The sequence below is a fragment of the Hypomesus nipponensis genome, chromosome 3 (genome assembly GCF_054491055.1).
Source record: "Hypomesus nipponensis isolate SF chromosome 3, ASM5449105v1, whole genome shotgun sequence".
In the NCBI taxonomy this organism is placed as follows: Eukaryota; Metazoa; Chordata; class Actinopteri; order Osmeriformes; family Osmeridae; genus Hypomesus; species Hypomesus nipponensis.
In genome coordinates, this window is record NC_140363.1 from 2,013,961 (window position 1) to 2,025,000 (window position 11,040).

At 48.2% G+C, this 11,040-nt stretch overlaps 2 protein-coding genes across 4 annotated transcripts in view; both read right to left on the reverse strand.

The window, feature by feature from the left end:
* Positions 1–3,805, reverse strand: part of slc25a21 (solute carrier family 25 member 21) — an 80,828-nt gene extending 77,023 nt beyond the window's left edge. The window contains exons 1-2 of the mRNA XM_084683956.1: positions 3,627–3,805; positions 3,296–3,392 (exon numbers count right to left, since the gene is read on the reverse strand). Coding sequence (XP_084540082.1) covers positions 3,296–3,365 — 70 coding nt within the window. The 5' untranslated portion in view covers positions 3,366–3,392; positions 3,627–3,805. The remainder of the gene's footprint in view (positions 1–3,295; positions 3,393–3,626) is intronic.
* Positions 3,806–4,825: 1,020 nt separating this feature from the next.
* Positions 4,826–11,040, reverse strand: part of plekhh1 (pleckstrin homology domain containing, family H (with MyTH4 domain) member 1) — a 38,062-nt gene continuing 31,847 nt past the window's right edge. For 2 of the 3 annotated variants that reach the window (XM_084683928.1, XM_084683945.1), the window contains 4 exons: positions 9,920–10,049; positions 8,939–9,022; positions 7,802–7,948; positions 4,826–6,410 (listed from right to left, as the gene is read on the reverse strand). In XM_084683928.1, coding sequence (XP_084540054.1) covers positions 6,222–6,410; positions 7,802–7,948; positions 8,939–9,022; positions 9,920–10,049 — 550 coding nt within the window. In that variant the 3' untranslated portion in view covers positions 4,826–6,221. The remainder of the gene's footprint in view (positions 6,411–7,801; positions 7,949–8,938; positions 9,023–9,919; positions 10,050–11,040) is intronic. The other variant, XM_084683936.1, reaches the window with a different exon arrangement.

The following is an 11,040-nucleotide window of genomic DNA, read 5'->3' on the forward strand; positions in this document are numbered from 1 at the left end:
TTACTGGAAAAACGTTTCAAAGTTTTTGAAACAGCAAAGACTGTGTCAGATATCTTAACTCTGTGAATCCTATTAGTAATCTGATTCCCCAAAGCTGTGTTTATTTATTACTGTCGGACCAATCTGGTTAGCCAGTCAATTGCCCTGGAGAGAGACAGGCACCCAGAGCAGACAGACAGACGCTCAGAGGCCTGAGAGAGAGAGACAGGCCCCTAGAAACCTGAAGATAAGAGACAGACCCGGAGAGACTTGGAGAGTGAGACAGATACCCGGAGGCCTGGAGAAACAGAGACAGGCATGGGATGGAGACAGAAGCGCAGAGAGCTGGAGAGACGGAGCGTCGTGGAGAGAGAGACAGACAGATGGCAGACAGGAGGCAGACGTGTTTGTGAAGCAGACCCAGTCGTCCCTCAACACTGACACGCTCCACGTTCACGCAGCCAGCCACGACTTCACAGACATATGTCGCTCAAACCGTGCAGAGGACGGGAAACCTCTCCAAGCCACACACACACACACAGAGACACAGTCAAGCAGATGAGGAAGGAGGGAGGTGAGGGGAAGAGGAGGGATGTTGCTGGTGTGGTGTGGGGGGGGGGGGGGGGAGAGAGGGGGAGGCTGATTTAGAGAGAGAGAGAAGGACCAGTCCAAAATCAACATTACTTCAAACATGAGGTCATCTAAACATCTGTCTCCAACATGTCCACCGGGAGTTCTATCAAAGCCCGGCTAAAACATGTACAATTGTTTCTGGAAATAAATATTAGGGCTAATTCAGCTGTGATTGTTGCAGCCAGCTGAGAGGAAACCCTGATGGGTAACGGACATATCTGTCAGTGAATGATCCTCATAAAGTTACCCTCTTGTTAGACTTTATTTATTTGACTTTCCCTCCATCTCGTTTCTTCTTCTTCTTTATTTAAGCTAAGTGGAAGGATTCGTCCGGCGACGCCAAATCCGAGTTTCACAGTTTAAAACCCAATTAAAAGTAAAGAGAGTTTGAGTGTAATTTAACTACTCCAGAGCAGGGGAGTGCATCTAATCATACCGAGGATGTCTGTCTTATGTCGACACACTCCATTTGCAGGAAAGGGATACGTTTACCCAAAGAAAAAATGCCAAAGTTACAGTAGTTAGCTCTACATGAAGGTTAGAAAAATACTACTCACCAAGATGTTTGTTCAAGAACATTCTTCATTTCTTACCATTACTATAGTATGCATTACGTACATTTTCATAACAGCATAATTTTCTATCCAACCTATATTTCAAAATGACAAAAATAAATCCTATTGCGTAGGTTTGTGTATATAAACATTAAATAACATTTACACAAATACGTATACACCTAGTATTACTATTAAACCACATGCAAGAAAACTAGGCTGGGAAAAATCTCTTTACTGCAATATGCCATGTATATCTGTCAATACGACAAGTGAATGAACTAGTGCTTCCCCCTAGTGGTGAAATGACTGCTTTGAAACCAGCAAAAGGCATTCGGATGCACGCCAACCTAAGTCCTGCTTAACAACAAGAGAAATCAAAAGCAAATTGGAGCAACAAATAAGTTTCACCATTTTTACAAAGCTTCAAGAAATAAAGCCACTTATTAAATGAATACAATCTATGGTCTAAAATACATGGGCTATTTAAGTAGAGCAACATACACACTATGTAGACATAATCCATTCTAAACGGTTACTAGAAAGCAGCAGTGCAGTAGTTCATAATATACAGTTCGACCGACCATGGACTTGATGGCATAATGGTGCGACGGACTAACGAACAAGCCAATAAAAAGATGGAGACCTCCTCCACAGCCAATGAGAATGGGGGGGGGAGGGTCTCAGTGCGTGTGCTGACCTCTGTGAAAGGTAAAAAATAACCTCAGCTTGTCCAGACAGAGCCCGCGCAGATGATTTTACAGAGCACCAAACTGCCATTTTCCCTCCAATTTATACGCACAGCTCCGGCTCTGTGACCCGGCCTCACATAAATGAACGGCGGTCTCTCTGCAAGCTCGTTAACAGGCCCATCAGGACGCCAACGACACCCCCAGGAGGCTGTGGCCTGGGGGCCGAGGGAAGGTGAGGGGAAACACTGAGGTCATTCTACTCAAGGTTGCTGCCTCTGCCCTGGCCCCGGCAGTCCGCCCCAGCCCCGGCCCCCGCCTCTATCCACTGTCCTAGCCCCAGCCTCCGTCCTAGACTCAGTCCTGGGCTTTAGCCCCCAGATCTTGTCCCAGCCTCCAGCTCCACCCCAGCACAGAAGCGGGTGCTCTGTCAGAGTGGACGGGTGGCAGAGGAGAGCCCCTCGGGTGAGGTGACGGGGTGGGGACGGGGGTGGGGAGACGTCCCTGTCCCAGAGGGCCAGTGAGTGCCCTGCCACAGCCGAGGGAAACAGGCAGGGATGCCAGAGTACACAGAACACCTCATTCCCATGAAACACAGAGCGTCTCGGAACACCAGAGACTAGGCCCACATCTCAACTATTTATGATGAATTCTTAGGAGGATTAACCAGGTAGTGAGCTTGTTCCATTAGGGCCCAACATCTCCCTTTACTTGTAGGGTAATTCATTGACTCTAATTCTGTGATGATTTCAGACTTTGTAAATAACACACCAAATGGTTTAATAAGTAACAACCTGGTTGTTACTTACAGGACTCCTGTGAAATGTTCAAAAAGTATAATTTTGTAATTACACGGGATAAGACGGACAGCAAAGTAGATTCACGACAAACAGACAATGTGTTTATCATATTATGATTATTGGTATAATATAACATCAAGTTCTGCTGGAAGGGTAAAGAAGAAGATAATTATTAAGTGAACACCTGTGGTGAAACCTGTACCTTCATCTTTACTTTGAATAAAGTAAACGGCCAAACCTTGATCCGACCCGTCAGATCTGACCCGTCAGACAAGCTGAAAACACGCTGTGTGTGTGTGTTGCAGCAGGAGCAGCGGGCTGGGCTTAGTAATAGTATCAAGAGACTCACAAGTGATTTTTTTTATGCAATGAATGCGTCCGGAATCATTGGAGGTTGCAAGTATGAACGCGGAACCAATGTGACTGGAATCTTTGCAGCAGGATCGGTGTGACAGAGACCATCCGGTGGTCAAAAGTCGAAAATCTATCAAAATGTTTAGTCTCTACTGTAATAATGATCATCGAATCCCTGATATTGCAGACAATTTGACAAAACATTTTGGCGTGTAAAATGAAGAAAAAATACATATAAATGTATTTATAACCACGCTCTTATGTAGACCCCGCTTTTTAAACTGACCTGCGGATCCACCGGCAATGATTTGATGCGACGCCTCCCGGACTAAACTTTGCTGTTTTTTCGTGGTCATCTTTAATTTCGTAATGAAATAGGAATCCTGAAAAGGAACAAACACAATACGAAATATTATATCTTCAATTGGAACATAAAATTTAACGTTATTATAATGATTAATGGTCTGTAAATGTCTGGAATTCCTGAAACATTTGCTAAATCTTAAGTCTAAAGTAGCAACTTTGCCGACAGCTGCACTTTCTGCAAACTGTTTCTATGTAGGCCGAAAGGACAGTGCTAGTTCGTAGCTTATTGCAAAGTCTTAAATGTAGACTACCTGTCCAAAAATGTTGCCTATTCCAACTGAAACAGTCCAAAAGACTTCAGCAGACGTTCCACACGCGCTCGGAAGAGCGCAGCATGAATATCATTCCGAGTTTTGTAAACCTTATTGCTAAGATCACTTTCCGTGGTTACATTTTAAACGCCCGTTTCTGAGATCAGGCTACACCTTAACAACACTTGGCTCATTTGAATTAAACACAAATAACTAGTGTTGGCCTACTTTTGTTATTAGGTTTTTTAGGCTATGTTTTATGATATGGCGTAATTAACAATATAATGAATAGTATTTAAGAACGTTATGGCCGTACAATGCATGCATAACAGCTTTTTTTTATTAAATACAAATCGGTGGTAATTTAGAACTCACACTATCAAAAGAAACGTGCTGATTGGGAAATTATTTAGAAACTACATAGGCAAAAGTGGCCTATTTCAAAATAATTATCATGCGTGTAATTTATCAATTCATTGTTATGCGTTTTGGAATCTTTCAAGAGACAAATCAAATATAGACTTTTATATTTAAGTAGCCCACATTTGCACTGGGATTGGAGACATCTATTAGTGCACCTTAACATTTGGAGACAGAATAATTTACTTGTTTCTTGTTGGAATAAAAAACTACTTTATTGTTGTAATTCTCACTAAATAATACATTTAAGTAATAATATATGATATCATTAGAGTAAATCATTGAGATCATGAAGAAAAGTGTTTCAAAAGGAATATCGTAACCCAGCGACACCACCAAAGCGAACTCTAAAAGGAGCACCATAGGAATGTTATAAAATGTTTCTAGATGAGCATTGACTGAACACCATGGCCGCAGAGTGGGTCAAATAATGAGTATTTCAGTTCATACGAAAGTGACTGTTGGAACAACAAGGAGTTTTTGACATAATAAAAAAAGGATTTATAGCTGTGCAGTTGGCAAGAAAACGTCATTACCACTTTGACCTGTCGGGAGAAAGCAAGTCAAAGCTGCTTGCATCACCAGACCCGGCCTCCTTAGCCACAGCGGACACACCCAGCCACCACAAGGCCCACGGAGGGAAGCTTTGGACATGTTCTGGAGAAATACAACAAGATCATTCTAGAAGAAGGGAAAGAAAAGCCAACAGTAGTGTCCATGTGGGGTGTCTCCGTCTGTCAGCAGGGAAGTTGGTGGAAGGTATTTCAAACAAGAAACGGTTTATTTTCAAATTCATACTGTTTATTTTTAACACACACACACATCCCCAAGCAACTATGCACAGTGTTGACTGAATCACTATTTTTTTTAAATTCTCAAATCATACAGCAAACTAGTGGTGAAAGAAGCAGTCATCCACTGATTCTGCTACTGGAAATAAGTAACATTTCAGAACATTTCAAAAAGTAACAAACCAGACAAATTTTCCTTTCAGCAAAAGCCCCAAAATGCTGGAAATGAAATAAATAAGTAACGATGAAAACGATCAAGACAGTGGTTTGATCCAAGAACAATTCAAGTCATTAAGAACATTTTGGTAGCTCTGTAGTCTTAGTCCACGTTACAGCAGGACTGTCTGTTCTTATATGTACATATCTATATATCTGGAGGGAAGGTGGAGGGGGGGGAGGGGGCAGGTGAGAAGTGCACTCGTGCAGGAAAACATGACCCCCCCCCTAGCGTGGGCCCACTGACCCAGGCAGGTGTTCGTGGAGACAAATACAAAAGCCATTCAGCGTCTCAGCATTGGAAATGTCAACACATGATGAGTGTGTTCACAGGCACTTACAGCGGGAACCTTGTCTAACTACAGTATATTCAATCATTGGTGAAAGGCATACAAAAAAAAACAGAGATCAAACGCACCAAAGTGTGAGGTGACGCATTCTAGTGAGAATACAAAAAATAACAACCCTAGCCTGTCAGTAAGACACCCAGTAATGTTGATGGAAGTTAGAGCAGTGGGGTCCAGGCAGTGAGCTGCCTGTGTGTTCTCAGCTCATCCTTTGAAAGACATCCGTTCCAAACCGTACCAACAGGAACAACAGCCTCTCCTTCCTACCGGCCTTCACGCCGGGGAGGCTGAAGCCTGGAACCCATGAAGGTCGATGGGAGGAGCTGCCAGCTACTAAGATTATTTTCTCGCCAAGCGGATATCGTCTAATGTGGGGGCCAGATTTTGGTCCCTCAGTCTGTTTTTATGCAAACCACATATTTTTCGAGGCCCACATTTTTTTGCAACAAAGAAAAGTCTGAGCATGTTAGTCGGCAAAGCAGAGTTGGTACACTCGTTTGTTAATATAAATAATGTATTCATTAGGCTAACAAAACAACAAAACCATTGTGTACCCACATAAGTTATCACAACAAAAATATCCCCCACACCCTCATCGTTTATAAAAGATATGAAAAGAATAAAACACATGTCCTGTGTGCCTTCAACAAAACTCCATACGCTCCAGGGGAACGATAGCTAGGACAGCATGTGTGAGCCAGGAGTGGTGTGATAGTTTGAAGCCCAGTCTTCTATGGACTGAACCTCCTGCATGCTCCTGCTCCTCCTTCCCTTCACTGTCGCTCAACAGTCCTGATGCTGTGTGAGTTTGTGGTGTGTGGCTACAGCAGTGTCGGGCCCTTGGTGGTGTAGTTCATGGAAGGAAAATGTCGGCTGTCCACGTCCCAAAGCTTGTTGTCCCCACGGGGCCCGTCAGGGGAGCTGGATCCCTGTTGCTGGGTGGCAGAGGAGGGCAGACTGGGGGTCCAGTGGTTGATGTAGCTGGCCATCAACAGGGTCAGCTCCAGGATCTGTGGAGAGGAGGGGAGACGAGAGGACGGGAGGGAGTGGAGAGGGGGGAGAGGGGGGAGAAGAGGGAGGGATGGATGGATGGATGGATGGAGGGAGGGAGGGAGGGAGGGAGGGGGGAGGGAGGGAGGGAGGGAGGGAGGGAGGGAGGGAGGGAGGGAGGGAGGGAGGGAGGGAGGGAGGGAGGGAGGGAGGGAGGGAGGGAGGGAGGGAGGGCAGGGAAAAGGAGTAGGGGAGGATCGGAGAGGGAAGAGATTGGGTCAAAGAAAGTAAATGGCTTTACCATTTGATATGATTGGATTTCATGAGATTTCAGGGACGTGGCTCACAGTATGACTATAACTCAAGGATAAATCCATGGAAACCACACCTATCCACCAGTCATGGATACAGACGACCTTATTAGCACTTCCTACAGTAGTAATGTGACTCTTAGCTCCAGCTCCTCAGAGATCCTTTACACATTATAGACAGTCTGGACCTGCTTTCTCCATCAGCCCCAGGCATAACCACCTCCACAATAGAAACCTGCTGGAACACCCCCAGGTCCTGGACAGGTGACGGGGCAGTGCTACTATGACTTGGTGAAGACAGGGCAGTAGTACTGTGACTCAGTGGAGACAGTGACTTAGTGAAGACAGGGCAGTAGTTCTGTGACTCAGTGGAGACAGTGACTTAGTGGAGACAGGGCAGTAGTACTGTGACTCAGTGGAGACAGTGACTCAGTGGAGACAGTGACTTAGTGGAGACAGGGCAGTAGTACTGTGACTCAGTGGAGACAGTGACTTAGTGGAGACAGTGACTTAGTGGAGACAGGGCAGTAGTACTGTGACTCAGTGGAGACAGGGCAGTAGTTCTGTGACTCAGTGGAGACAGTGACTTAGTGGAGACAGGGCAGTAGTACTGTGACTCAGTGGAGACAGTGACTTAGTGGAGACAGGGCAGTAGTACTGTGACTCAGTGGAGACAGTGACTCAGTGGAGACAGTGACTTAGTGGAGACAGGGCAGTAGTACTGTGACTCAGTGGAGACAGTGACTCAGTGGAGACAGTGACTTAGTGGAGACAGGGCAGTAGTACTGTGACTCAGTGGAGACAGTGACTCAGTGGAGACAGTGACTTAGTGGAGACAGGGCAGTAGTACTGTGACTCAGTGGAGACAGTGACTCAGTGGAGACAGTGACTTAGTGGAGACAGGGCAGTAGTACTGTGACTCAGTGGAGACAGTGACTTAGTGGAGCCAGGGCAGTAGTTCTGTGACTCAGTGGAGACAGGGACTTAGTGGAGACAGGGCAGTAGTACTGTGACTCAGTGGAGACAGGGACTTAGTGGAGCCAGGGCAGAAGCAGTAGTTCTGTGACTCGGGGCAGTACTGATGCAGTGCACATTCTTACCTTGGGTTTCAGCATAGCAAACACAAGCTTCTCCACACTCTTCTTGCGGCCTCCCATCTCCCTGTTCTGGCTCACCACCACCATGAAGTCGTCACGGCAACCGCCAAAGGTGATCACCGACTGGTAGGAGTAGGTGAACAGCAGGTGCTGAAAATGACCAATAGGAGTGCGGTATGAGAGACAGGAACAGACAAACAGCTGTCTTTCATTCTCTCACTGGAGCACACCAGTGAACTGGCTTATGAAATATGATTTCTTTCTTTTGGTGAAAAGAGACAAATTGTGTGTGGAGTAGCATGACATTTTTCTAAAGCTTTATTTTGATTGGTCCTATTTTCCCCCCAGAGAGCCAGTGAGAGCACATAGCTGAGTAAGCTGCCAAACCAGAAATGACACGGAGGACTAAGGGCTGCTTGAAATGACAGAGCTCTGGGCAGACATTGTTTATATCCTGGAACTTTAGAATATCTCTGCATGGAAGAAGCCAAATCAGAGTCTGGACCTCTTCCTGCTTTCCTGGGGGCTGCTGGTGTTTGAAACCCCGCAGCACAAAATCATTCCAGACCAGGAGATCAACAAACCATAGCTTCTGTGGGGCTAGCTAACCAGGACCAGGAATAGAGCCAAGACCAGGACTGGGACTGGAACCAGGACCAGAGCCAGGGCCAAGACCAGATTTTTAAAAGACAAATCCCTCGACTATAACAGCTAAGTCGTGCCACAGACAACATAAACACAGATGGTTAGCTAACCAGCTGAATCCCATCTGAATGGTTGGATTCTCAGTAAGGCTTTTTCTTGGAGACAGACTAGAAGAACAGCCCTGCCATGCCTTCGTCTTCCAGCTACTTGTGAAAAGTTGACAATAATAGCCTCTGTCTTTTGGTGAAAAGGTAATAATTGTGTTTGACAATGTTCAAACCGGTCTGTCAATACATGCCCAAGAGTCGTCCTACTTCTGGGGGGACCACAACAATGCAATACACCCCCTAGTGGTTAGACATGGGTACTACCACAAATACATTTATCTCGTAGTGTGGATAACTATGGGACGTCATCGGAAGTTTATGACATCAAACAATCACCTTGTGGGCTGTGGCTAAGCATGTGAACTATTACATGAGGATAGATTCGTACCATGGTATAATCCAGCACGCACAGTCCATCCTCGTTGACCGCCAGCCACACCTGGGTCTGTTCCACTGAGGAGGGGGGTACAGGCTGGGGAGAGGATGGGAAGACAAGCAGGGGGGTAGGACGAGGAGAGGAGGGGGTAGGACGAGGAGAGGAGGGGATAGGACGAGGAGAGGAGGGGGTAGAACGAGGAGAGGAGGGGGTAGGACGAGGAGAGGAAGGGGTAGGATGAGGAGAGGAGGGGTTAGGATGAGGAGAGGAGGGGGTAGGACGAGGAGAGGAGGGGGTAGGATGAGGAGAGGAGGGGGTAGGATGAGGAGAGGAGGGGGTAGGATGAGGAGAGGAGGGGGTAGGATGAGGAGAGGAGAGGGTAGGATGAGGAGAGGAGGGGGTAGGATGAGGAGAGGGTGGGGTAGGACGAGGAGAGGAGGGGGTAGGATGAGGAGAGGAGGGGGTAGGATGAGGAGAGGGTGGGGTAGGACGAGGAGAGGAGGGGGTAGGACGAGGAGAGGAGGGGGTAGGACGAGGAGAGGAGGGGGTAGGACGAGGAGAGGAGGGGGTAGGACGAGGAGAGGAGGGGATAGGATGAGGAGAGGAGAGGGTAGGACGAGGAGAGGAGGGGGTAGGACGAGGAGAGGAGGGGATAGGATGAGGAGAGGAGGGGGTAGGATGAGGAGAGGGTCAGACACAAGGCACGTGTCTGGACACGTGTCTTCCACATCATCGCGAGTATTACAAACTCGTCACTATCTCTTCCTCCCTCCCCCTCCAAGAAGAACTCCCCTTCTCCCCTGTTCAATCCACAGTCCTCTGACTCACACACACACACACACACACACACACTCCCATGGACTCCCACTCCCAGAAACACCTCCCCCGGCCATCGACACCCCCTGAACAGTAGACCCCCCCGCCGGTGTTCCTTCCGGGGCGACATCCTCCTTCCTCGGCTCCGTCCCGCCTGCTGCCTTTGGGACGACTCACCTTGGCGCTGAAGAGCTTGGCGCCGAACAGAGGCCACTTCCTGGCCACGGTCAGGTAGATCCTCACACACTCGGACGCGCTGCAGCCCCTGAGGACGGTCCACTTGGCGGCCAGGCGCTCAGACAGGTCTCTGTGGAGCCAGGAGTGGACAGGGATAAGCGCTGTGGTGAGAGGCCGTGTACTGTACAGGTGCTCTGCCTGTCTAAGGGCTGGGTCCTGTCTCTCTGCTGTACAGGTGCTCTGCCTGTCTAAGGGCTGGGTCCTGTCTCTCTGCTGTACAGGTGCTCTGCCTGTCTAAGGGCTGGGTCCTGTCTCTCTGCTGTACAGGTGCTCTGCCTGTCTAAGGGCTGGGTCCTGTCTCTCTGCTGTACAGGTGCTCTGCCTGTCTAAGGGCTGGGTCCTGTCTCTCTGCTGTACAGGTGCTCTGCCTGTCTAAGGGCTGGGTCCTGTCTCTCTGCTGTACAGGTGCTCTGCCTGTCTAAGGGCTGGGTCCTGTCTCTCTGCTGTACAGGTGCTCTGCCTGTCTAAGGGCTGGGTCCTGTCTCTCTGCTGTACAGGTGCTCTGCCTGTCTAAGGGCTGGGTCCTGTCTCTCTGCTGTACAGGTGCTCTGCCTGTCTAAAGGCTGGGTCCTGTCTCTCTGCTGTACAGGTGCTCTGCCTGTCTAAAGGCTGGGTCCTGTCTCTCTGCTGTACAGGTGCTCTGCCTGTCTAAAGGCTGGGTCCTGTCTCTCTGCTGTACAGGTGCTCTGCCTGTCTAAAGGCTGGGTCCTGTCTCTCTGCTGTACAGGTGCTCTGCCTGTCTAAGGGCTGGGTCCTGTCTCTCTGCTGTACAGGTGCTCTGCCTGTCTAAAGGCTGGGTCCTGTCTATCTGCTGTACAGGTGCTCTGCCTGTCTAAGGGCTGGGTCCTGTCTCTCTGCTGTACAGGTGCTCTGCCTGTCTAAGGGCTGGGTCCTGTCTCTCTGCTGTACAGGTGCTCTGCCTGTCTAAGGGCTGGGTCCTGTCTATCTGCTGTACAGGTGCTCTGCCTGTCTAAAGGCTGGGTCCTGTCTATCTGCTGTACAGGTGCTCTGCCTGTCTAAGGGCTGGGTCCTGTCTCTCTGCTGTACAGGTGCTCTGCCTG